Source organism: Lontra canadensis, unplaced genomic scaffold, assembly GCF_010015895.1.
Source record: "Lontra canadensis isolate GAN:19392208 unplaced genomic scaffold, GSC_riverotter_1.0 scaffold105, whole genome shotgun sequence".
In the NCBI taxonomy this organism is placed as follows: Eukaryota; Metazoa; Chordata; class Mammalia; order Carnivora; family Mustelidae; genus Lontra; species Lontra canadensis.
In genome coordinates, this window is record NW_022631099.1 from 4,752,035 (window position 1) to 4,779,644 (window position 27,610).

General features: G+C 49.3%; 1 protein-coding gene across 14 annotated transcripts in view; it reads left to right on the forward strand.

Moving 5' to 3' along the window:
* The window catches only part of PTPRT (protein tyrosine phosphatase receptor type T), a 1,045,273-nt gene that overhangs the window by 960,969 nt on the left and 56,694 nt on the right, over positions 1-27,610 (forward strand). For all 14 annotated transcript variants that reach the window (XM_032838508.1, XM_032838515.1, XM_032838509.1 and 11 more), the window contains 4 exons: positions 4,552-4,639; positions 17,891-17,967; positions 25,842-25,878; positions 27,274-27,371. In XM_032838508.1, coding sequence (XP_032694399.1) covers positions 4,552-4,639; positions 17,891-17,967; positions 25,842-25,878; positions 27,274-27,371 — 300 coding nt within the window. The remainder of the gene's footprint in view (positions 1-4,551; positions 4,640-17,890; positions 17,968-25,841; positions 25,879-27,273; positions 27,372-27,610) is intronic.

Below are 27,610 nucleotides of genomic sequence, written 5' to 3' on the forward strand. Positions count from 1 at the left end.
ACAGGAAGAATTATGAGGTAGTGAGCTCTCTGTCACCAAGCATGTCCAAGTAGCTGATCAGCCTTCCCACTGCCCAGTAGGTCACCGTGGAAGGGAACACAACCAGATAGTTTTCAAGGTCACTGACACCTCTGAGATTAAAGAGAACACACAGAAGCCACCTCACCCACTAATGTTTTCAACCATCTGTCCACTCCATTCATTTATTCCAAAGGGGATTCAGGTAGATATGAAATACAGGCCAGTGTCAGGCTCTAGAGATAGAGACACGAACAAGAAGCTGCTCTTTTCCTGGAGTAGCCCATCATTAGGTTGGGAGACAGGACTTCCAAATTATTAGATGTAAAGGAGTCCATCTAATCATAGAAGTGACCCACTAGATGGTGAGGAAGTGGAGTGCTGGGAGGGATAGCAGGAATGGAGATTTCACGAAATAGAAGATGCTTGAAATGGGTTTTAAAGGGTATGTAGGAGCTTTCCAGGCAGACTCAGGTGGAAGAGAATTTCAGGCAGAGGGAACAGCATATATAAAGTCAGTCTCGGAAGTCTGGAACACCTGAAATGGTCTGTGGCCTTGCATTTGGTTCCCTATCTTTAGAATATTAGCATAAGGGCAAGAAATGAGGTTGGAGGGGCATGTAGGAACCTTGTATCGAAGACTTTGGAATTTATCCTGAAGATAATGGCAAGGGGAGTAACTGGGTCCTATTCACATTTTATTTTATTTTTTTTAAGATTTTATTTATTTATTTGACAGAGAGAGATCACAAGTAGGCAGAGTGGCAGGCAGAGAGAGAGGAGGAAGGAGGCTCCCCGCTGAGCAGAGAGCCCGACGCGGGGCTTGATCCCAGGACCCTGGGATCATGACCTGAGCCGAAGGCAAAGGCTTTAATCCACTGAGCCACCCAGGCGCCCCTCCTATTCACATTTTAGAACGATCTCTCTGATTACAGTGGAGAATGGATTGGAGGGGACAAGACCAAAGCAAGAGAAACCAGTGAGGAGACTCGTGGGAAAGTGTTTCTCCAGGTAAATTCATTATTTGCAAGAAGGGTGGCTGTGCATTAGAACCTCCCAGGGAGTTTAAACACTGCGGACAGCCTGTGTCCCATCCCCAGGGAGTCCGATGAAATTTAATAGGGCTGTGACTTTGGGAGTTTTGAAGTTTCCCCAGACGATTCTAATGTACAGCCATAACAAAACCTTCAGCGAACCATAATCTAAGCCCTAGCACATAGTAGGTACTCAACAGATTTTTTTTCCCTCAAAAATAATTATGAAAATATTTGGAGTGTTCTGTTCATGGCTTCATACCACTTTGGTTGGTTAGATATAATGGAATGAACAGTTGGCCTTTATCACACAGAGTTTCCAGTAGAAAAACCAACCCCAGAGTACCCGCTTAAACCTTGAGAAGTCCAGTGTTGCCGGTGAGACACTCATGGCCCGCCACTGTAGAGAGCCAGGAATAGATGGGCCTGGCAGGTTGTCTGAAACAGCAGGAGCTACCGGGCTAGGGCAGGAGGGTGAGGCCCCAGAGCTAGAATCTTTGATTTCTAAGAGTTACATGCAAAAGCAAGAATCACTTGTGGTCTAGAGATGCCCTACGCCGATGGCAAGGGGGACGCAGGGTGATGGTCATTTGTAATGAAGAGGAAGGGAGGAGGAAGAGGACGAGGAGAAAAAGGAGAGACAGGCCCTCTGTAAAGTGAGCATTTCTCTCTCTCCGTGACACTTTTGTCACACTCATATTTCCGGCAGAGATTGGTGCCCAGAGCCTAGCACCTGCTTTGCTTCTCCTCTGGGATGCTTAAGGGTTTGTGACACACAGAGAATAAAATTCTGATCAATTAATAGCTGGGAAGACACTCTAGTACCCTGGTCTGAAACCCTGGGGAAGGCGAACTTGGGAGAACACAGCTTAGCCAGGCAGCCTAGGCAAGGGCCTCCCACCCCATCTCCTTTCCATCTAGAATGGCGAGGTAGCAGAATGAGCACCAGTTCTACCTTCCCAGCCACTGCAGAGCTGAGGATCCCAGTCATGCTTCTAGAAGAAAGGTCAACAAAGGGCAGCCACAGGCTAAATCCCACCCAACACCTGTTTTCATAAATTAAGTTTCATCAGATCATACCCAGCTTTGTCTGTGACTGCGTTCCCTCTGCAACCACAGACCGTGAGTGGAGGCCCCACAGAGTACTTGGCCTGCAAAGCCCAGGCTGCTGACCTGTTACAGCAAGTTTGCCAACGTCTTCTCTAGAAGACCCACCCAGGTTGGCTTAACACACGGGTGACTGGAAGCAAGAAAGGGGGTACTGTGAATGAGCTGGGCTTTTCCTAGGCAGTGGTCCTGCATGCCCACTGATGGGTGGCACTTCTGACCATTCGGCTGATGGACTTGTTGAGGCTGAACCTAGTAAGGGATGGATGGACAAAGGCAAGGCCAGCGTGATGGGATGAGAGGATGCTGGTCTCCCCCGCATTGCAGACAGGGGTGTTAGACTGAAGGAATCACAGATCCAGCCTCAGAAGCAGTGCCCAGCCCGCGAGCAGGGCACTCGGCCCACGCCACAGGCTGCGGGGTGGAAACAGGAATCAGATTGTGGCCCGGCCTTCATGCTGCTGCAGCTTCCCTACCACTGTTCCTGCTCCCTTAAACGCCCAGCATCCTTTTCCGCGAGATGAGCGACTGTACCCTCCCTTGTGTTGCCACCACCCTTGGCTCCTAATTCTCTCAATCATTCCACATGGCTGTTGACTTGTCTGTCTCCTCTTGGATTGATGACTCCCAACCCTTCCCCCAGCTCTGACTGGGAACATCTGTGTCCAGCCTCCCACTCAGCATCTCAGCTCGGGCGCCGACTAATCATCTCAAACATGCTTCCGCTGCTGCAGCTCTTACTGTGTGGAACACAGCGGGAAGCACACGGCCGCAGCAGGTGTCAGGCGCCATTCTAAGCACTTGATGTGCCCAGAACACGATGTGTAGTCCCTGCCTCCCCGGTCTCTCTCTCCCCATGTACTTCCTCCATCTCCGCAAATGCTGCGGCTCTCCACTCACTTCTTCAAGCCAACAGTCTAGGAATCAGCCTTCATCCCTCTTTCCTTCATGGTCCACACCTACTGCTCACCCAGTGCCCGCTACCTGGAAGCACCTCTGGCTTGTTGCCCAAGGACTTTTCCAGAGAATATGCACAGCTTACACACAGAGCATGGCAGATGTGCCAAGGGATTTCCTAAGAGTTTTCCTCAACCTGTGGTACATGAGAATTGGTGGGTAGATACCCCCAACCTGCAATGGGCCTGTGAGATTAAAGCCTGGATGTGCACTGTGGTGACTTGCTTCCTGGGGTACCATGTACTGACTTCCTTCCCGTGATCGTATCGTTGCCCCCACTCTCTCACCTGTGCTCCTTAGGATTGCCTCCCAAGGAAGATCTCCTCTTCAAATCTTTGTTTCCAAGTCTGCTTCTGAGGGAACTAAAATCTACAGTATTCAACTGACCATCCTGAAAATAACCGCTTCTCACTACATCTACTGCCACTGTCCCAGTAAAGGGTCCACGGTAGCCTCATCTCTTACCTGGACCATGGCAACAACTTCCTAACTGATCTCCCTGCCTCCTCCCCAGGCATCCTAGAACCTGTGTCCCATATTTGAGCCAGAAGGTACTTTGTAAAATATAAATCAGATCAGCTAACTGCACTGCTCAGAACCCTCCCATGGCTTTCCATCTCACTTAGAATAATATCCAACTCATTACCAGTGACCACAATACTTTTTATAGTTTGAGCTGTCCCAGCCCATGCGGATGGCCCCATCACCGCTCTCCCTGCCTTACCCTTGTATACGGGCATTTGGTTACCATTTTAGCACCTGCTGTTCCCTCTGCCTGGAAAGCACATCCTGCTTTTGGCACAACTGACTTTTTCACGTGATTAAGGAATTTGGTATTACACGGAGCACTGGGTGTGGTGCATAAACAATGAATTTTGGAAAAGTGAAAAAAAATGATTAAAAAAAAAAAAAGGAATCAGGTTAACTGTTCCCTTCTCAGAGAAGCCCTCCTGGACTGTATAATCTGAAGAAACTCTCACCATCCTTCTCCCTGCTTACTTTTCTTCATAGCACTTTCCACAGTCTGAATTTACATATGTCTTCTCCCTCATCTGTGGCATCGCCCGGTTGACTAGAAGCTCAAAGGGAACTTTGTCTATTTCTCTGTATCCCGAGTACCTATAACAGTGCCAAGTACAGATTAGGGACTCAGTAAATACCTGTCAAATGACTGTGTTAATGAGCAAATGACTCCCCTTTTGGGCCACGTCTGGCTCTTGACACACAGAAGGCATCAGTGACATTTGAGTCAATGAACGAGTAGATAAGTTTATGATGGGGCCAAGTTCACATTCTCCCCAGGCCACATCGAAGAACACGGAGCCCTTTGTACTGAGTGACCATCCCAGTGGATCCGATTTCCCTTCCGGCTCATCCACACATGGAGAAAGCCCCTATCTCAGGCCATTCTAACCACTCTGTCCTTCCTTTCTAGGCTTTACCAGAGGGGCAGACAGCTTCGTGGGACACAGCCAAAGAGGATGAAAACCGCAATAAGAATCGATATGGAAACATCATATCCTGTAAGAGCCCTGAGGGCTTGGGGAGCAGCCAACTCAGGGCCCAGAGGAGCCCAGGGCTACTCTGGTCACACTAGGGGCAGGGATTATGGGTTCTGCCAGTCCTCACTGTGAGAGGTGCAGGTGCTGTAAGGTGAGTGCCTTGAACAGCACGTGCCCTGTGTGGCAGAGGCCTGCATTGGCCAAGATGCTTGATGACCCCGAGCCTGCCGGAAGAAAGAATGTTTTGTGCAGAGGTCAGGGAGGCGTGCAAGGTCATTACTTTTTGCTTGACGGTGAGCTTTAATATTCCTGTAATCACCCGTGATACGTGGTTTTACGAAAGCTGTGATGCAGAGTGGTTAGAGCCCTGTGGAGTCAGACTGCCTGGGCTTCTATCCCAGCTCTGGGGCCCTCGGCAAGGTACCTGACCTCTCGAAGCTTCAGTTTCTTCCCTTGGAAATGTTACAAATAATAAAGATAGGGTAGTTTAAAAAAGGTAGGTGAACCTTTGCACAGTGCTTGGAACCATTACTTTTAGCCATAGAGTTAGTTTCTCGTGGTCCCTGAAGGTCAGAGCAGATAAAGAATTCCACCTTCTTTGAACCAGAAATCACGGAATACCCATCAGGTGACATGAAATCAACCAGATTGGTAGGGGGATGGGCGTGGTCAGGGGTCCATTTTGGAAAGATCACTAGGGTAGCTGATTGGGAGGATGGATTCGATTGGAAGAGCCTGGAGACGGAGGGACAGTAGGCTACTGCAGTGGTCCCAGCAAGGGACAGTGAAGGCTAAATAAGGACAGTGCCAACACACAACATTGTGTGTGACTGTGCGTAATATTCAGTGCTAGACAGTGAGACAGGGAGAGAGGCGTAGGTCACACGGTATTATCACTGCAAATACTGGTATGTACAGCCTTCAAAGCAGCATAAATACAGAGAGGACAAAGTTACTTCATGCAAAATGTTGAGCCTATAGCCTGATTGAAACAAGAGTTGGCAACAGCCTTTGTCTGCCATGGTATATTCAACCTGGACCTTTAGACATCTCACCGATTGTGTGCCTTGCATCTCTGGTCTCAGCTCTCAGGATTACCCCATCTAGCCAACAACAGAGGGGGGGGTGGAAAAAGACCTTGAATAACAAATTATTTCTAGCCCAGTTCAGTGTTTTGTTTTGTTTAACTGTCTAGACATTGCCTAAGAAAAAAACGTGGAGGAAGAAAGCATAAGATAGAGGCAGCTCGCAAAGGAAGAAAGAGGCAGAAGTTTTAGCTTAGCTGTTTCCGGTGCTGATTTAGGAATGCGCTATGAATGGTAGAACCAATCAGAAAACATGTATAATTTGTCTCTTGGAAGATGGTCATGCAGGCAGCAAGATTTCTTGCAAGTGAGGCATTGAAAAGAGATGCTCTAACAATCAGGATGTGTGTTTTTAAGACCCACAACGTGTGGGCCTCTGCTGACCCAGGCCTTGTGCTGGGCCCTCCGTCTCTGCTCCCATGGAGCTCCCGTGCTGGGCACAGGTAGCAGCTCACTCTGACCATCCTCTGCTCGGGCACCATGCATACCATGCCCTAAAATTATGGACTGTGAGACCTTAGGTGATGACGTCAAACCGTAGTCATCTCTCTGTAAATTGGGTACAAGGAGGTCTTCCTGCTGCGGTGTTGTGCAGATAAGAAAAGATAAAGACTAGAGCACTGTGAGGAGCCCTGCCCTCCCTGAGAGACAAGAATATCCAGCCTGGGCCAGGCATCCATGCAAAAGCCCATGGGGGCTAAGGATGAAAAGATACACCAAGCTGTCTGTCTTCCAGACTTCCCTGCCCATCCTTGGCCCCCAGCACCTTTGCCCGAGCCCTTGTCAGCTCTCACCTGGACTCCGTCCAGCCATTTTCCTACAGCTGCACATCTAATCAGACCCCCAACTTCCACTTATCTATCTCTGACACAAGTCAGGGGGACATCCTCAAAATGGGAATTGGATCATGTCGTTTCCTATGGAAAACCCTTCAAACAGCTTTCCTGCATTTCTAAACATTCCTTATCCAAAGGCCCTTAGCCACCTCTCCAACTCCTGTTTCATAATGTGTCCTCTCCATCCCGGTTTCCTCAGTGAACCCACATTGATCTTCATTCAGTCCCTTGAGCTTTCTGTGCTCCTTCGTGCCACAGGGCCTTTGCACACTCTGTGTACTCTATCAAAGTGCCCTTCCCACCTCACTTTGCTCTACTACTAAGTTCTACTTATTCTTCAGATCCTTCTCAGTCATCACCTCCTCAGGGAATTCTTCTGGCCCTTCAAATTTGGTCAAAACCCCATTATTCACTCCTTGGGGACAATGCATGTCTTCTCTTTAACCCTCCTCATCATTGAGATTTGAGAGGCATTTGGATGACTATCTGCTGACTGCCTGTTTTCCTCACTGGAATAGATGCTCTGTGACAGCAGGCAGATGACTGTACTTCTGTGTTCCCAAACCTGGTGTATGGCTGGGGCTCAGCAAAAAGAAACTTAATGTTGGAAAGCAGACTCTGTGCGAGACCCCAGAGAGCTTCAGCCATGGACCACTCCCTTCTGGCTTCTCAAGTAAAATAGAGAATATTCAGGAAGAAAAGAGGGAGGTAGGCGGGATGACAGAGGGCACAATGATATGCAGGAAGAAGAAGGGACTGAGCCTGAGTGGGGGCAGAGAGCTGGGACACAGGAAGGGGCAGGAAGAGAACCATCCTGGCCCCTGCAAAAGCTGCAGCTCGGAAGGCGGGATTCCAAGTAGCAAGGAGAAACAATGAAGGGGATTGAACTCCATCCCTGGGGGTGCAGAAGACACTGTCCGCTCTCGTCCCACCCACACCCCATGGCCGCCCCCCCTGGTGTAGAGGAACACCAGCAGACTGTCTGGCATCCTCAGCCAGAACTAGGGTGAGCGAGCGAGGCACCCAGCATGCAACGTTCAAGGAGATGCCATGCTCGGGGGAGCGACCCCCAGAGCAAGCGCCTCACTGAGGACTGTGCCTGGGCGCCTCACTTGCTTCTTCCCCCTCAGGCTGCCCTGACTGCTTCTCTTCACCTGAGGACCTGCTTGGAAACTGGGGCAAGACACTCCGTGGAAAAGGCCGTCTCTCTCTGGCTGGTGAAATAGCCCAGCTCCTTCCCATCCCACTGAGGGTGTGTTCTCTGCCTTTTCCAGAATTTCCACAGGGCCTGGGCTGCTGTTGTCCATCACAGGAACAGGCTTGAAACACCCCCTCTTGGGGACTGCCTTCTCTGGGCTACCTCCCCACCCCCGCTTCCTGCCAGTGCCCCTGCTCCTGCATAAACCACATGCGCTGGGGTCCTCCTCCCGCATCTCCTGGGGAAACCCAGAGATGGCAGAGGGAATTCAAAAACCTAATGATACCACCTCAACGGGCCCAAACAATCCTTCTCATGGACGGATCAGTAATTCTCCAGGACACTGCAGCCCAAGTCGGTCTGCACTCCCTACAAAAGGAGACAGGATCGGGCAACCTGTGCATTCAAAAACCCTGGAAGATGTACAGAGGAACCGAGCAAAGAAAGAGTCCTGGAATTGAAACAAGAAAGGGGAAAGAGAGACAGCCCCGAGGAATGGAAAGTGTTCCTGTCCTTGTATGTGTCCCTCCCAAAGGCAAAGTGTGCCTCCGCTTGATAAATAGAAATATTCTTGGCACAAGAAGAAAACCGGGTGTGATTAGCATCTTAAGGAACCCAGAGCTCTGGGAGGCTGGAGTGGAGGACAAAGGCCCAGGCCAGGAGGACAGAGAAGATTAAAGGGGAAGAGGAGGAGGGAGAGCCCTGCCTGCAAATGAAACAATGAAAGAGAAACCTTGGTTAAGTCAGCCCTTTCTTCCGTGGTAGCAGAGACAATGGGGTTTCCAGTGGTGGGATGACAAGGCAATGAAAGGGAAGGAAGTGAACGGGAGATCCAGAACAAAGAGTTCTTTGCTTTCTAGTGGCTCTGGGACAGAGACTCTGGACAAGGGGAAATTTCAAGACACCCCTCCCCCCGCCCCCAGCGTTCCCGTGTGTCTGTGCTTCTGGAGGGGGTTTCCTGGGTTGGTGCGAAGAAGTTGCAGAGAGGAGAGGAAGTGACGGCAGAGGCTGCAGATTTCATCAGCTCTGTCGGGGTCCCCGCAGGAAACAGATGGGACCCTCAAGGGGGCGGGTATGAAGAGAATTGAATCTAGTGGTTTTTGTATAAAGGGGTGAGCTATGTAGGTGGAGGGAGATGACAAGGAATAGTGCAGCCCTCGAGGCTAAATACTTGGAGGAGAAGCTACCAGGACCCGCAGAGAGAGAGAGGACCTCACCGGAAGCGTGGCCTTCAGAAGCATTGCAGTGAACCCATGGTGACCCCAGCAAACAGAGCTGAGGGAGTAAGCACGTCATCACGTTCTCTCTTGCTCCAGCTCTGGCAGGTGGTTTCCATTGGCCAAACCCAACCCAAAGCCAGAGGACGGGGAAACCTGCAGACCTCGTCCACTGGGCCAAGGTATACTGGAATACCGGACGTGGGCTCAGGCAGAGCCAGGTTCTAGTCTCAGTTCCACCCTGGACGGGGCGCATGACCTTTGGCAAGGTCACTTCCTCTCTCTGACCCTCGAGGGCACATTAAGATGAATGACTGCTGAATCCAAATCCAGCGGAGCGACTTTTAAACCCAGCTGAGACTTAGTCCAGTCTCTTTGAGCTCACAGGCAAGGAGTGATGGGCCAGAGATGTGGAGTCCCCAGCCCAGGTCACACAGTGGGTCTGTAGGATGGCCACGCCCAGCGCTCCCGCTCCTGGCTTGTGCTGCCAGGGTGCCACGTGACCCTGGCCAGGAATCCTTCTGCATCAAGACACATCATGCTCTCGGGGGAGACCGTGCTTAGGGCTCCTACCTCAGAACAAATGGCTGACTGGGATGAACTTTTCAGAGAGGCCCTTCTCACTTCGAGGGAGGAACTCAGGTTTAAAACAAACCTAGAGGCTTTTCTCACAGCGGTTTCTCTGCTGATTCTGGGAAGACAGACCTGGAACGGCAACGTGGGTACGTTGTTCAGTGCTTCTGGCTCTCAGTCCGCCTTCTCCTTTGGGGGTCTCTGAGGGCGAGGCAGGGACCCTGCAGATGGGCCCTGGTACAGAAATCGTCAGTGTCCTGGTTCATTGGAAGACTTGCTCTGGCCACTGGAGTCCTCTCTGCCTGCCTACAGGACAAGCAAGTAGTACCAAGAGATGAACCGTCCCCAGGAGCAGCCTTCAGCCGTTGACTGAGAGAGTGGGTGTGTGAGCACCCTGCCTCCTCTCCCCTGAGCCAGAAAAACCCACTGGAGCTCTCAGGAGGATGAAATCACAGTGATCTGCTGTGGGAGCTTGCTTGACAACACACCCCTTATCAGATTCCTTCCTCTGTCCATCTCCTTCCCCTTCCCCTTCCCCTTCCCACTTCTGGGGATCATCTCCCATGCTGACTACTTATACTCAAATCCTGGTCTCAGATTCTGCTTCCAAAGGAACCTAAATGAGAAACCTTCCTTCCCTCCAGAAAGTTCCTTTAATGGAGTATGGGCAGGACAGCCTGCTTAGGATGAAGCAGTCAATGCATCAGGTGGTCCTTGTGCCTCTCACTTCTCCCAGTGCTCTTCTCCTCTCTGCCTAACTTCTCTGCCCCCATCCAAAGGAGCCACCCAACCTCAGCCGGCACAGAATGGGCAGAGCTAGGAGGTGCAGAGACTGCCGGGCTGTTTCCCTCTTCTACCCCAGCCACCCTCTCTCTGGATACTGGTAATTCAATCAAGATTGAAGGTGCTGACCTTTACCTTCAATGAGGTACCAGGCAGTCTCAGTGGAATTGTCTGTCTCCTCCCTATCCACTCGTGCAAGATGATGGCATTAACATTTCCAATCCTTCTAGGAAATGATATTTCAGCTCCACAGTTCATTGTAATGAGCCAAATCTCTTTTCTCTGAAAAATTGCACCTTTCCTTTACCCTCCTGAGTGCCCAGCAGACAGGAAGAAAGCACATCATATATCCAAGTGAGAGTCTCTCCCCAGCCCCACCTCTCTCTAGTGATTCTTTTCTTAAGTGGTTTCCACTCGAGAAGACCCATTGTTGGGCTACCTTTGATGGGGGAAGAAGGGAGGAGAGGTTGTGGTTTGTTTGGAGAGTTAGACTGGCACACAAGAGGAAATAACTCTCTCCCCGGGGATGGGGTTGGGAACACAGTGGGATGGGCTGTGTTGGAGTCAGAACTGGCACAGAAGCGGGTGGGGGCAGCAGGTCTTGGGCTTTCAGGAGGAGTAGGGATCCCACCAGTCCATGAGAAAGTTCTCGATCTTACACCTTTTCCTGAGTTGTTAAACTTCTTGGAGATTTGAGTTTCTCATCCATAAAATGGAGTGAACACACACACACACACACACACACACACACACCACTACCACCACCACCACCACCACCATCATCACCACCACCACCGCCATGACAATCAAATATCAAAACATCCGTTAACCTTCTAAAATAGTACCTGGAACATCGTACTCATGCCACACAGGTAAATTCCTCTGGCTCACCACATAACACAAGGTGGGTGTCTAGTCCCAGGGCCCAATTCCAGAAGGATCTTTTGGTCTTTCCTAAGACAAACTGAAGAGAAGAACAAGGGCACCTCGCTGCATAATTGAACATTGACCTACACGCTTAAACTGGAGTGTGCATCAGCATCTCCTAGAGGGCTTGTTAAAATACATATTTCTGGGCCCTACACCAGAGTTTCTGATTCACCAGGTCTGGGCTGGGACTCAAGAATTTGCATTTCTGACAAGCCCCCAGGCATTGTTGATGCTATTGGTCCAGGGACTACATTTTGAGAACCACTGATCTAGAATAATAATTAAACTGAATTTACATACTTGAGTTTGATTTCTTTCAACGCACCAGGTGCCTTCCTATTCACCTTTTTTAATCCTTGCAGTACATGCGCAAAGGTAGATAGGATTTTGATGCTATAGTTGGATAAATTGAGACTCAGGGAAGATAAGGAGCTTGCCCCAGGTGATGTGGTTAGTGTATGACAGACCTCCCACCTGCCTCCTGAGTCTGCCCGATTCCTTAGTCTCTCCTGCAGAGGCAGAACTGGCTGTCAATCTGGGGACAGGACAGAATGGAGGTAACAGATCAGGGGGGTAACAGATCAGCTATGGGGAAAGAGGGTATTTGAGCACAGGATCTAGGCACACCTTGCCAGTTCTGTGTAGAGGAAAGAGCCTTGGGTCCCAGGCCATGTTACCTAAAATCAACTGTATGGCTATTAAGCAAGGGGCCTTAGCTCTTTCTGGTTCTCAGTCTCTCAGACACAAATATGAATTCATCTATTAAATAATTATTGAGTACCTGCTATCTGCCAAACACTGTAGAGGAGTCCAGTAAATAGGATGCCCTTCCTTAAATAGGATGTAAAGGGGAGCCACAGGTTAATCACGTAGTCACAGAAATACAGCTATTCTAAGAGTTCTGAGGAAAAGTCCAGGGAGCTCTCAGAGTCTGGGGTGGAGAGATCATAGGAGACTTCCTGAGTAAGGAACATTGAGCAAAGACCTGAAGAATGAGATGTTGCCAGACTTTGTGGAGGTGGGTTGGGGTGTTCCTGTACATGTGCAAAGGCCCTGTGGTCAGAGCAGACATTGTGCATTTGAGCAACTGAAAGAAGAGCATAGTTAATCAGCATAGTATTTGGGGAGGGGAGCATGAGGCTAGACTGGGAATTGGATCCCAGACCATCAGATCATGCAAAGCGTTGTGGGCTTTGTTCCCTGTTAGTAGTGTCCTGAACTGATTCATACCAGCTTGCAAGAACAGATTGTTAAATTTTCAGGAATTTTGTAAGCTAGCTGATGCCATGTTGGTAGCTTGAAATTAGTCATGGTGGGAGTATTTATACCACAGAAATCAGCAGACTGTACCGATCAGGGCCTTTTTTCCCTCCAGAGAGCTGTTTGCTAAACATTTAGCAACATACCACTGGTCTTTGTCCTAAAATGACAAGGAACAGATTGAGTCCAGAGGGACGGTGTTTCTGTTCCCCTGGAGTTGTGTTCGGCAGAGCTCTTTGGATCTTCATATCTTTGCAGCTATGTCTCCCCTCCCCTGCCACCGGTTTCCTCTTCCCCACAGGCCTGTTCTTGCCCATCTCCCACCTCAGCTGAAAGCCAGGTGGGGCCAGCCTCCTCTCACCTCACCATGGAAGAGTTTGCATCTCCTCTGTGTGACTCTTCTCAGCATCTCGTCTGGAATATCAAACGCGGAGTACCAAATTAGCTGTTTTTCAGGCTTGCGAAATGTAGATAGAGCATAATGAACGTTCTGGGCTGCTTGTAAATTACCTCGTATAAACTCCTTCACGTTGCCCGCTGCCCCATCTTTCTCCATGTGCCTGTGGATAAACACGATTTTTTATCCTTCTAATTATATAAAGTTAGAAGAAGAAGGGGACACAGAATAATATTAGCATCTCCCAGAAGGAATAAATAAACCATGAGGACACCGCTACTCCTCACAGGGCTGAATTCTGTGCTTTCAAGAATACTCACCATACATACCTCCTTGCCTCTGCAGAAGGTAGATTTACAGCTGGTATGGAGGGACAAGTGGGGAACACCCATTCCTAAGCATCTCAGCCCTGAGCCTCATGTCCAGCCCAGAACCACCATTTAGTAAGCACCTGCTGCATACCAGATACTGTCCTAGTACCTTTTTTTTTTTTCAAGAGCAGTCTTAGGTTTCAGAAGAAATGAGCAGAACGTACAGAGAGAGTCCCCATGGGCTGCCTGCCTCCCTCCCACATTCAGATCCCCCTGTTATTAATACCTTGAATCCATGTGACACATTTGTTACAATTAATGAACCAATCTCGATCCATTATTATTAGCTAAAGTCCATGGTTTAGAGTCTACTCTTTCTGTTGTGCAGTTTGGTGGGATTTTAAAAAAATGTGCAGTGACATGTATCCTCCATTACAGTATCACACAGGATCATTTCAGGACCCTAAAACGCCCCGTGTCCCTCCTGTTTATCCTGTCGCTAAGCCCCTAGCAGCCACTGATTATTTACCATTTCCATACTAGAGTGTCACAGAGCGGGAATCACCCAGTATGAAGCCTTTGCAGACTCGCTTGTATGTTTCCTCCCTGTCTTTTCATGGCTTGATCATTCATCTCTAAATATCACTGAATGCTATTCCACTGTCTGGGTATACATTTGTCTATCCATTCATGTACTGAAGGACATCTTGTTTTGTTTTGTTTTTTTTTCCTAAGTTTTGGCAGTTGTGAGTGAAACTGCTATAAACATTTGTGTGCAAGTTTTTGTGTGGACATAAGTTTCCAGCTCATTTGGGTAAATACCAAAGACAGCAATTGCTGGAATCATATGATAAGAGTATGTTTAGTTTTAAAAGAAACTGCCAAACTGTCTCCCAGAGTGGCTGTATCATTTCGCATTCCTACCAGCGATGAACCGAGAGTTCCTGTTGCTCCATATCCTTGCCAGCATTTGGTGTGGTCAGTGTTCTGGACTTGGGCCATTCTAGTAGGTGTTACAGAGATATCTCGTTGTTGTTTTAATTTGAATTCCCTAATGACATATGATGTTGAACATTTTTTACATACTTATTTACCATCTGTGTATCTTTTTTGCCAAGGTGTCTGTTCAGATCTTACACCCGTTTTTTTAAATGGGGTTGTTTTCTTGTTGAATTTAAGTGTTCTTTGTATATTGTGGATACAAGTCCTTTAGCTGATATTCTGAAAGATTTTTTCCCAGTCTGTGGCTTGTCTTTTCATTCTGTTAATACCCGGGCAAGTTTCGTGCCTGTATTTTCTCATTTAATCCCCCCCACCCTCTGTAAGCTATATAGTATTGGCTCCTCTTTGATAAGCAACCCAAACTAAGGGCGATCAGTTGACTTACTAAGGGATAAGGCTAAGATTTGAACTCATATCCTGACCCTCAGCTTCATACCTCACATGATGGGTGTATCCCACTGGCCACCGGTTAGCCCTCTGGGAGTGAACCTTGGTCATTGCATAATAAAATAGCCTTTCACAACCTTGGAAAAGTAGAGGTATCTTGTATATGGATGCCTTGCAGAGCCCAGCATGGGTATTTGCATCTAAGTGCCTTAATATAGGGTTGAGTGCCTCTTGTAACCCAGCCCCTGCCTACCTTTTTTCTCTCTCCTTCTGTTGCTCTAATCCCCTCACACTGCTGTGTCCACAAGGCAGGAAATGGTTTTCAGCCTCCCCAGTGTGCTTGCTTTTTCAAGAGCACTGTCTTCACTTTCTTCGTTCCCTCTGAGGGAAGGACCCTTCCTCTCTGTCTACTGGTTAAGTCTTAGCACACTTTTAATTCCTCATTCACATACTCTTCACAAAGCCCTCCTTTCTCCACTTCCTAGACCTTGAAGTTCTACTTCTCTGTATAGTCTGTCTCCCACACGAGATTCCTTAAGCATGAGTATCATTTTGATAGTACTTCCTTAGGCCATTCAACCAGCCTGCACATTGTAGGTTCTTTATGAATGGATGAAGACAAGATACCGACAGACACCATCATCTGGTGGGTAGAGGCCCCTTTCGTCTTTAAGAATATTTAACTTAAATAAGTTTGTTTCTTGTTGGTTTTTTAAATCCTTTTTGCTTTCAGATTTTAACTTTCATTTTATGTTAAAGTAAATTCCCTCACGACATTTTAAGCCAGAGTCACTGTTTCCAGTGCCGTTTCCAGGGGCAGTCACAACTCAATAAATAAAGGAGATTTTTGAATCAATAAGTCATTAGTGAGACCAATGAGTGAAAACACAATGTGTATTTTTACTTTTTGAAGGATTATCGTTTTTGTAACCACTGGTAATGGGGCTCAACAGTGTCAGCTTAGAGTCAGGTGCTGGGCCTTGTCTGACTCCTTGCTCCTAGAGTGGGGTGGGAGGGGTCCCCCAGGAAGTCCTACTCCTGGGGGAGCTAGAGTACTGCAGGATCTGGGACCAACCTTTCGCATAGACTCCAGGAGCAGTGCCTGCCAGATGCTGGAAGTCCAGGGAGAGCACCATGTGTGGATGGAGCCGGCATTCAGGTTCGGATAGACCTGAGATAGAATCCCAGCTCTGCCACGTGCAGGCTGCATAACGTTGGGAACGTGCTTAACCTCCCCAAGCCCCCATTCCTTCATCTGTGAAATGGGAAGAAGGAACATACTACAACATCATGGTATCATTATATACTGTAGTAATCCACAGAGCTATGTTGAGGAATAAATGATTGAGTGAGTTCAGGTTTATAAAATCTGATACTGGCCATGAACTCCATAAAGGTGAACTTTGGACTCCCAGCTTCATACCCCACTCCCCCACCACCCCCAAAGAGATGAGTTAGTCCTCCCACCAGCAACTCTCACCCATGAGGAGTAAGAAAAATGGCAATCCAGCGTATCTCTGTGTCTATCATAGTGCCTGGCACATGGTCAAGGACTAATTTTTGAATTATTTAATTAGTGGATATGAACTAACGTCCTGCCCAGTCCTGCCCCATCCTCAGTCCCATTCCTTGCCTTCAACTGGGACTAACCATTTGCTCTCTTCAGCTGACCCCTGTGGCTTGCATTTTGTAGTCTCTTGCCAGCTGGCATTTGGCTGACTTTGGCCAAGGACATGCCCTGGTGGGAGATTGGAAGTCAGCGAAAGGAAGAAGCCAGGGTACATCTCCAGCTCCCACCAGAGAGTGGGCCCAGCCCCACCTCTGGTAACGTCGCCTCTACCATCTGCCCCACCATTCCCAGGGGGGTAACATCTCCTTGCTAGCTCTGATCTCTGAGTTAGACAGCCTCTCTCTGGTTTCTCAGCTCTTCCATCATGGGCTAACCAATTCTTTGGCATTAATCCCCCCCCCGCCATGTACACTTAAAGCCGTCTCCAACATCCTGCTTAGACCCCTCTTTGGAAGCAGGAGTTTCTGAGCTTAGAATTAGTTCCACCACACATGGGCCATGCGGCCAGTCAGTCCTTGGGAGCCTCAGTGTCCTCATTTGTAACAGGGCTATGCTGCTTGTCTCCCAGGCTCACTGCGGAGTCCAACAAGGTGATCCATTCGTATGCTCACTAAGGATTTGTAGAGCGCCTATTGCCAAGTGGAGGCCCAGAGGATGAAACAGGGAACAAAGCGCTAATGACCCTGTTCTCGGGGGCTTCCTGTTCGTAGTAATAGATGTGCCCCTTAAACTGCACAGGGCTACATATGTCTTAGCAGGATACGCTGGCCCAGCCTCCTGATCCCAGGGATACTCGCAGATGCTCTGAGCGCTCCAGCCTACTTGCTGGGAACCCTAGCCCTGTCCTAGACTGGACAGCAGAAGCAGGGACATGTAGCAATGGGTGACAGGGACCCAGACAGCCAGCTGAGCCCCTCTTCCCTCCAGACCCAGCCAGGTTGTTCTTTCATGTGCATCCTTAGCGTGTTACCACGTGCCTTAATTAGTTGTAAAGAATTAGCCTGATTCTTCTGCACGAGGGTTTTTTTTCTTCATGGTGCTTATTTGATGTTATTTGGAGTAAACGTGCCATTGACTAAACCCTGCAAATCTTGTTTATGCCTGGATTGTGTCTGAAATGGCATTCTCTGTAACATGTTTTTAGTTATTGATGACCTCTTTTATAATGACGGAGCCTGCTTCCCTTGAATGATTGTATTGATAACAATATGTGGCCAACAATCTATTTGCAACAGTTCTCCAAGAGACAAAGGGAAAGCATTTGCGCACATGAAGAAAATAGTCAAATTTGCCGTTTTTCAGCAATAATGAAAACATGTTAGTTCGGATCCGACGCTTCTCGCCTCCTAAGTGTTCTGATCTCTCTCACGCTGTCGTGTGAAGAAGGTATTTCTACTGCCCTTTTAATAACAAAATCATGAAGACTTAAAGAAGCAGGCGACTCACCCAGGTGGGTCATGATGAGTACTAGAAGGGCAGGTGGAAAAAAGAGAAGGAGCACATACAGTGCTTTCTAAGGCACAGAGACCTCCCTGAACCTCAACTGCCTTATCTGTAAATGGGAATGATAACAGGGTGGGACCAGGGATCAAACGAGAGAAGGTATGGGAAGCAGCCCGATGCCCATACTACTGACGCATGGGAGCCTTGCAGGTGGGCAGTGCTGGCCCCTCGCCGCAGCTCCTCACCGCCCACCTCCTTGTTTTGTTCTCTCTCTCTGCAGATGACCATTCCCGAGTGAGGCTGCTGGTGCTGGATGGAGATCCGCATTCCGACTACATCAACGCCAACTACATTGATGTGAGAGTCTCCACGGGGCTGGGCGGTGGGGCTCTGGGGTTGGTTGTAGCAGGCTCGAGACCCATGGCTGTCCTCCAGCCTCTCCCCCAACAAGGTGGCCCTCCTAGAACGTGTCCAGAGGGGTCCGGCCCCTCCCTGATTTATGTAATTAGCATAACCCACATTGATTATCCGTCTGAAGCTGTATCCTCTTTGGAGCTGGCTGGAGTAGCCCGCTCCGTGGGACCTCAGGACAGCTGCCTATCTTGTTCCTTCACCCATTAATTTATTTGTACGTGTGTCTGTCCATCCATTCATTCATTCGAAGGCATAGCCATTTTTGCAACACAAATTTAAAAGTGCCTGCTGTGTGCCAGATGCTATGGGAACCATAAAACTTAGAGCACCATGGTCTCTACCCTTTAAAACCTGAGCAGGAAGATAAGCTATGCACATCAATAATTCCAGGGCCAACTGGAAAGTGGTAAGTGTCATGTGTTCAGATAAAATGCTGCAGGGATTCAGAGGTGGGGGGAAAATCGCTTTTTCCATCAGGAATGCAAAATGTGATATGAACCAAAGCTTCAAGCACAGGATGAATTTAAAGTATAAAGAGGGCAAAGATGGGGCCTCTAGTTAGAACAGCACAAGCAAAAATGTAGCAGTTGGAGCCAGAGCGTCTGTAGTGGCTCAAGGTGAGCAGAGCAGAGACTATGTCGTGGGGGTAGTAGAAAATAAGGTTGGAGCTAAGTCATCGGTGGTTTGCCGTCAAACTTAGAAAGCCAGGCTTGATTCTGTAGGCAAGAGAAAGCTGTTTGAAGTTTTGATCGTGGAGGTGACCAGTGCAGAGCTGAACTTTGGGATGATTTTTCTATTGCCAAAGATAGGATAGATCTGAGGGAAGAGTGTCCGGGATCCAGACACCCAGTTAGGGAAGGGGATTGTTTCACCATGGAAGTGAGAGTTTGCAAAAGGGGAGCATGGCTGCCAGGGATAGATGGAGGTCCTCTCGTAACCGGCGCAAGCCAGGCTTCTCAGGACCTCAGCTAGGAGCCCGAAGGCCTTGACAAATGCTGGAGTTCCTCTTGGTCTCTCTGATGCCCAAGTGTTTCTAGAGACAGGCTATGAAGTGGAGAGGTATGTGTTTTAATTCCCCCTAATCTAGGCCAATCCAGCTGATTTATTGATTCAACAAATATTTATTGAGCCTGGTGTTAGTCATTTGTCTGTTTGCTTTCAGATCTATTTCTTGTCCTTCCCCGTTCTGCTTTGCATTGCTTATCTAAGTATGTGTGAAATGGTGTGCCTGTGTGAGTGTGTGAGTGTGTGCGTGTGCATGAGAGCAAGCTGACCCCTACAGAGAAGGCACTGATTGGAGATTGGAGGGTGAAGGGAAAGCTGCTGTCCGGCTTCTCCCTCACTTAATTGGGGTGGCAGCTCCGGCAGTGGCCGCACCCCAGCTGGGGCACCAGCTTCCACCAGAATTCCCACCTCTGCCAGACAAACCCAGCTCTGGGGTCTGGCAGCTTCTCTGTCTCCCATCATCCACTAGTTCCAGGGGCGGTCACAAGTCTCCTGCTGGTGCCAGTCTCTGTGTTGCCCCTCTGTTGCCTGGTTAGCATCTCAGCTCCTCTATCACCAATGTCACCAGCGCCCCATGAGGAATTCCCTGAGTCTGAAACACCCAGAGTGGTTTCAAGTCCCCACCGAGACCCTGGCTTTACAGAAAGCCTAACTCTGGTCAGGACCTGGGGCTGGAGTTTCAGTGGAAGTCAAGGTCAGCACGGACTCTGTCCCCGTGGCCCTCCCAGGAAAGTTCACAGGAAGATGGCCAGTTCAGATCAGCCCGTCTCGAGCCTGGACAAAGCACTCTGAGTATCTGCCCCTCATAGCTGCAGCCTCTCCTTCATGCATCTAGGATTCATTTCTCAAACACTGAGCAGGTCCTCCACTGTGTGCTGGAAATCCAAACCTGAAAAGGGACTCAGTCTGGTAAGGGAGTTGGGTAAGAAAAGAGACCCTCATAGAGCAGGGCCTGTGCAAACATTAAGGAAAACCAAAGCTTTGGTTGGGGTGGGGGTGGGTAGTCAAGGGAGCCTTCCTGGAGGAGGTGACACAGTGCTGCTTTAGACAATGAGTAAGAGTCCAGTGGGCAAGAAGGATTGACAGTAACCTAAGATCACCTCTTGTGTATCAACATTAATTTAACTAGGACCACAACCTCATGAAGCAAGCGCCATTACTACCCATTCCCAGGTGAGTTAGCTGAGGCTTTTGATTAGTTATGTAACTTATCGAGGATCTCACTGCTAGGATGTGCAGGAGAAGGGCACAGGCGTCTGATCAAGGGTCACTTCCCCAACGTATTCTGCTGGCTTAAATAATAGCAGAGTGATGACAACAGCCAGTGGCTCTAAATGAGTCATGTTTGGGCCCTGTGATGGGTGGTTTCAAAGGAGACGGTTTATGGAGACCACTCAGTAGCCCCCCAAGTTAGGTAATCATCCCCATTTTTTCAGAAAGGGAAGCTGAGGTTGAAGATGTTGCACAGTTTGGGGAGGCTGGATGATTCAGTCAGTTAAGCATCTGACTCTTGATTTCAGCTCGGGTCATGATCTCAGGGTCATGAGGTGGAGCCCCGTGTCAGCCTCTGTGCTGCGTGTGGAGCCTGCTTGGGATTCTCTTTCTCCCTCTCCCTCTGTCGCTTTCCCCCACCCCTCTGTCTCTCTCTCCCTCTCCAAAAACAAAAACAAAAAAAGTTTAAAGAGATTACAGAGCTTTAGTAAGGCCATGGGTCTGGTCAGCAGCAGAACCAAATTAGGAACCAGACCAGACCAGTTCCCAGTGCGGGGCCTTTCCTCCTGCTCTCCCCATCCACTCCCAGACAACACCTTGCATCCCGCTCACAGTGGGGACCCAGCATGCAATTAACCAGAGTGAACAGAACTTCCTTCCGGTTTCCCCCTTGAACTTGTCTACAGCTGAGTACTTGTGACAACCCCAAAGGCCCACATGGGGTCTGCCAGCCTGGGGTGCCATATATAGCATTTGTCATCTGACTGGTAACCCTCCCACAAAAGTGACTTTCCTAGAAAGACTCTTCCCTAGATAAACAAAGTTGCGCGAACATCTGACTACAGTCAGAGCCAAGACGCACCGGGTATGTTATAGGCGACAAATGAAATTGCTTTAAATGCAGGTGAGTCTCTGTGATGTCAACACTGAAAACGCCTCCCATTCCTGCCAGGTTCTAGCATCATTACAGTGCATTCTGCAAGCCTTTAAGGATAAGAAACCAGGGGTTGAGGTTGCTCAAGGTTGCATGGCTAGAATCCAGTTCTCTGTGCACTAAGCACACCCCACCACCTTCTCCCTCTGGGAAAGATAGATTGTGCAGACAGGCCAGCCTCTGCTAGATGCTGTCTTCATAGGTGACACTGGCCTCTGCTGGATCTCAGTGGTCAGAGTTAAATGTTCACGAGACCAGAGTCATGAATTCAGCCGTTGCTGGGCCGGTTGAGTCCAGAACTTTCTGCTTACTAGCCTTATGATCTTATTTACTTGTTCTGATACCTGTAAAGCGGGATAATAATGCTACCCCGGCAGAATACGGTAACAGATATATCTGTCAGTCTCCCCTTAGGAAACAGGCTCACTCAAAGGGAGTAATGGGAGGTGGGGGGTTAACAAGGTAGGAACAGGGTTAAAGGAAACCAATAGGGTGGGGTGCAGTATCCCCGAGCTAGAAGGGGTGACCTCTGATGGAGAGTCAGTGCCAACCTCAGCGGCCTGACGGGGACAGATCTAGAAGAACATACCCCCCCAGCCTCCCATGGCCTCTGAGCTCCTGCTTCTGCCCCCTCCCCATTGGCTGAACCCAACTGGAAACCAGCAGTCATGAAACCCCATGACGTAGTCCATACAGGTCAGCATCCAGCCCACAGCACAGAGCAGAGTCTGGAAGGGAAAGGTGGGAACATGGCGGGGGAAGCATGTACCAAGTACAAGCACCTCCTCGCACACTGTTACCAATATGGGGTGGGGTGGGGGGTGGGGAGTCCCATGAATTATGAACCTACCATGTTCTCCAGCAAACTTAAAATGCCTAGAGTCCTTTTGGGGATTCCTGGCAAAACACACCCTAGATAGCTCCCTAGGTCCTCACTCTTTTTGCCTGCTCTCCCCCGCTGAAATCCTCCTGGACATTTGCTCTCAGAAGAGCTAACTGCCCGCGCTGGAGTCGTTTATCCCCAGTTGGATCTTGACGATCCATTACAACAACTCCATTTGGATAACGAGCTCGATGGGGCCAGCCCTGTCTGTGCCTTCAGAGTCCATGATTCTGCTTCTGTCTGAACCATCCCGCCGGCGGGTTTGTTTGCACGCTCGAGAATGGATTGGCCCCTTGAATCTGTTATAAATTACCAGTCTGGAAATAAATATCGTATCTGGGTCCCCAGTAAGTAACAGATGCAGGAGTTCAGAGTGAGATAAATGCGTTTTGGATGCAAGCCTCTTTCCCATTGCTCACAGACGGATGGAGGCAGGCCCGGTGCTGGTTTGCAGTCGATCTGTGTGCTGTGTAGGTGGGACTTCAACGAACTCAAAGTTCTTTTAAGGTTAGGAAGTTTTCTACACCAGTTCTTGGCAAATCCCCAGTAAAGCCGCAGCCGAGCAGTACATTTCCTTTTATCTCTGTTGCTGAGGAATCGCATGGTTAGAATGTTTTCTCTTTGGGGACTCGATGGGGTCTTGGAGACCAGAGAGGGCCTTTTTATGCCCATGCAGCATGCAGATGGGCACACGGCACACGTGCATGTGTGCATTTGATATGTGTTTATCAAGGCTGACGGCCCAGGCAGACTTGTGGGTGCTGGGGACATGGGCACGTGCAAGCCGGACATAGCCTTGTCCTGCCGGTGCGCTCACTCCGCCGGGGAGACAGACAACGAGCATGTCCATAACCAAGGAACATTCTGCCCCTGAGTGATAAGTGCCCTGAAGAAAAGGAAACCAGAGAAATGTGAAAGGGGCCAACAGGGTGGTCGGCAGGGGGGCTTTCTGTGAAGTGACTGACAGCCAAGCAGACACCAGGCGGAGGGGAGAGAGCAAACCTCCCATCTCACCGGGGCCAGACGCTGGCCGGCCCAGGGAATGCCCTGTGCAAAGGCCTCTGCATGGAAACACGACTCCTGTGTCTCAAGAAGAGCAGGACAGCCGGTAAGCCAGGGCAAGAGTGGTAGGAACCGGGCATGCTGCTGGAGGGAGGAGACAGGAACGCCATTAAGAGTGTCCCAGCATCACCTCTGAGACCCGCTGATGCAGACATGCCACCCACCAGCCTTTGCTAAAGACTGCTCCCAGCTCTGAGTGTAGGCTCCACGGCCCAAGGGGACAAGAGGACAAAAGCCGTATTGCCACTCATGTGCTCTATGTGTTGGTTGGGCACACGTGGAAGCCTGCAGGACTGCTCGGGGAGGAAGGCTCATTTGAGGTGCGGTGCAGGGAAACAGGGACATGGGGCTCATGGGAGGGCATGGACAGTGACAACTGCCAGTGAGGCTAGAGACACAGATGAGTCCTGAGGTAGGACATTTGGGCACGATCACACAGACAGTGGCGGGGGGGCGCACTGCAGGCTGTTTGGTAGGGAAATACCAGAATCCGATATGCACTGGTGAATTCACTCCGGTCGGAAGCAGACGGGCAGTGGGACCAGACTGGAGGCAGGGAGGCCAGCAAGCTGTGGCTCGGGTCAGGAAGGACAAGGACTGCAAGTAGGAGTTGATGATGCAGGTGACGGAAGACGGTGGGCTTGAGAAACCACACCCTTCTACACTCTAGGGGACTATCTTCTGTTCCCAAACCTAATCAAGAAAACCCCCAGAGTCTAATTCTTCCTGTAAACCTCAGAACCCCTGTCCCTCTTTCTCAGAAGAGCTCTGGTCCCTCTCACCTCCCTTCCCATCTCTCATGTCTCAGAGAGGGGCTCAATTTTCCATTAGAGGCAGAGCAGTGAGGAGGGACGGGCTTCCAATCTCACCATCACCCAGCGGTCAACATAGACGCTTAGTCATGGTAAGCACCCTATGAATGTTTGCCAGACGACCAATAAAATAAATAACAAGATAAAATCATATATGCTAAATCTTGGACTATAGTGCCTGTGGCATAGTGACTGCCATGTAATCTCAGTAGCAACGCTACAGTGTAAGTCTAAGAACCTCATTTGAGGGTAAAAGATCAATGGAGGCACAAGGAGGTTAAGTGTTAGCTGCAAACCACACAGCTCCCAAGGGTGGGAGCTGGGATGCAAACCGAGGCCATCAGGTCCAGAGTGTGTGCACGTGACCCCCTCCAGCGGTACCTAATTTAGCTGTGTTCCCAGCCACTTGTTCATTGGACATTTGCTCTGAGTCTCACACTGTGTGAGGCCCTATAGACATTTTTTTTAAAACTTAGAGGAGGCAGTGTTTGTCCTCAAGAAGCTGATGACTTCGCTAAGAAGTTATCACACAAGGAGTTTAGGTGGGGTTGTTGATTCCTGGGGACTGTGGTTAATCCACCAGTTCTGGCCATGCCACCGGCCCTGGGTTGGTGCTGACAGTGAACTCAGGCATCTCTAGAGTATGCCCAACAGTTGGAAGGAAGCTCCTCAGTATTTATGGGGCGAGGGGAAGACTGACCTGGAAAAATACACCAGGGGCTCAAAAACGCGTCTTTGAATCAGAAAGTGGATCTGGGACTTGAAAGATGCCACATCTGTTTTACCATTAACCACACAGATGGCGATTCTGGCTCATTTCCTGAGTGAGAGGGCCTTGAGGCAGCTCATTCCCCCCTCCCCCCGCCCCCGACAGGACAGAAAAACTGATCACCAACACTGGAGACAAAACGAGGGATTCGTCAACCATTCGGGCTTGTTTCCTTTTGAGATGGTTAACCATAAAGCAAAGTGGATTTCGGGGCTGTCTGTGACCTCTCCACCAGCAGGATCCCTAACTGGCATCTGTAGTTTGAAAACACATCCGTCTGTCCATTCATTCACTCACTCTTGTGTTCATTCCATAAATACTAACTATGTACTAAATGCAAATCATTGTCCAAAACGTGAACTCTACCCAGTATGGTATAATTCCTCTCTAGAACTAGAAAGAGCATCCCCCGTGGATCGCCATACCCAGGCAAAAGAGAAGGATCTCTTCAACCTCTTCCCCAGTGATGAAGGTGATGGAGCACCGAGGAGCCCCACCCCAGGGCACGGCAGGGCCTCCTGGGGCACCGAAATACACAGACATATCAGAAACTGGTCTCTGAACCAGAAAGGGGCTTTATCATCCTCTAGGTCACACCTGCGTGCCCCCCTCCCACCCCGATGAGTGGGACTTCCAATTCCAAGCCCCACCATGTGGCACAGAGAGGCACTGTGGCATTCTTCCCAATTTTTTTTCCCCGAATCCTTACTAAGGCAAGGGGCCAACGATGCAATGGTTTTCTTCTGTCAAGTGCCCTACAGAGACTCACACGGTGTTCTGCACACAGTTAGGACCTAGGAGAGACTTTTTGATGGTTTGTGTCCCTCAGGAACCCCCAAATTCCTTCTCTACCTTTCTGGGTGCATGGGCCTAGGTAACGGCCACCCAGTTTTGCTTCCAAGGCAAGCCTATATGGGCCCCTCCCAAGTAACTATTACAATGGCTCACTCATTGAGTGATTTAATAAGAGTTTTCCATGCGTTACCTGATTTCATCTTCGCCACTTCTCTGGGAAGTGTCTGATGCTCTTCTCATTTTGCCTGTGAGGAGAGCATGTCTTGGAAAGGATAGCTATTAATATTGTGGTGTTTGCGAGCTTTGACTGGAGGCCCTTCACTCTGCTTCTCTCCTGTCATCCAGGGATACCATCGACCTCGGCACTACATTGCAACGCAGGGTAAGTGCCCTCCTTTCCCTCGAAGCTGTCCTTGCCCTTCACTGGAAGAGAGGAATGGGTTGCTGCCAGCAAAGAAGTCACACGGGCATAGGGCTGGAGAGCCTCCAGGGGTGTCTGGGAGCAACCATTTGTTTGGGAAGGAAAGAGGTGACAAATTCAGCTCTAGGTAGGGATATGAGTAAGAGATGAAGGAGGTACAGCTGAGAAATGGTCACAGGCAGGGCAGACCCGAAGCCTCAGCCTCAGGCTAATGTGCCCCAGGGATCCACCATCGAGAGCTAAAGCTGATAGTGCCTGATCTCCTGGACGAGCGTGCGTCTAGAAGAGAGAAGTACTCAGCCGTTCTGGAAAACAACTTTGACAGTACATTATCAAAGGCTTCAAAATGATCCTACCTCCCAAACCCTTTGGGGAAGAAATACTGTGGATCGTTAGAGAGGTGGGCAGTCACGTATACAGAGATACTCATCACAGTGTTATCTGCAATAGGAAAAAAGGGAAAAATCTTCAATGCCCAACAGTTGGTAGCTTGTTTAAATAAAGTATAATACTTCCATATTGTAGACAATTATGCAGTGAACATGTACCATGCTTGGTAAGAATTTTTAAGAGCATGCAAAATGTATATAATGCATATAATAATTTACTTATTACAGCAAATGCATATGTGTAAATACATACACACATACATATATACACACACACACACATATATACATATACAGGAAAAGGCTACTGAGATTTTTATATCAAATACATGTATTTCTTTTGTAATTGTAAAAGTGATGAAGGCCCAGGACATTGAAAGAGAAATTTCCAAGGAAATTGCTTTGGACTCTCAGATCCTCTCTCCCTCTCCTTGTCCATTTCTTTTCCCTCCCTCCTGTTGGGGCTCCAGGGGAATGCTCCCTGTGTTTGTCAAGCTCAAACTCAGGCCTGTACCGTTTGCACTGTGAGCCTCCAGCTCCTGGCAGCTTTCTGTCCTCCCTGACCCCTGGAACCCCAATTTCTTCCCTGACTCTCATTGAGGTCCTAGAGCCCGGTTCTTATGAAAACTCCCTTAAGCCATATTATTAACCCATAATATAATCCCTATAAGGTGATGGATGGGGGCAAGTGGGGCTGGGGGACAGCCCCTGAGGAGGACAGAGGAGGGAAGAGGAAAGGCTGTGGGTGTATCTCCATGGGTGCTGCAGACCATGCTAGTTTGGAATGCCGCTTGGCTTTTCTACTCCGGCCCTGGTCTCAGCAACTTGGGTGTCCCAGCAGGGATCATCTGGCCTCGCTCTCACTCACCTATGCAGAGCCTGGACGGACCAACCAGGAGGGACAGTCTCCTGGCTGCCTTCTTGCACTTGTGGTCTTTGACCCTGTCAAAACCTTCTCTGTCCTCAGGTCCGATGCAGGAGACTGTCAAGGACTTTTGGAGAATGATCTGGCAGGAGAACTCGGCCAGCATCGTCATGGTCACGAACCTCGTGGAAGTGGGCAGGGTAAGCCCCTCCCGCAGTTACCTGGACAGAGGTTGCTGGCCCTGCCCTCCTGAGCATCTCTCTGTTCTGTGCCTTACGGCACGTGCCCCTACTCAACACTTCACTCACAACCCGCGTGGGAGAAATCCTCACCCCTGCTTCCCATTCGGGGAATACGGCCTTTCCCTCCAAGTCATCATTTTCTCCATCCTTGCTCGGTTGATGACGTCATCTCATACCCTTTGGGGAAATGAAAGCCA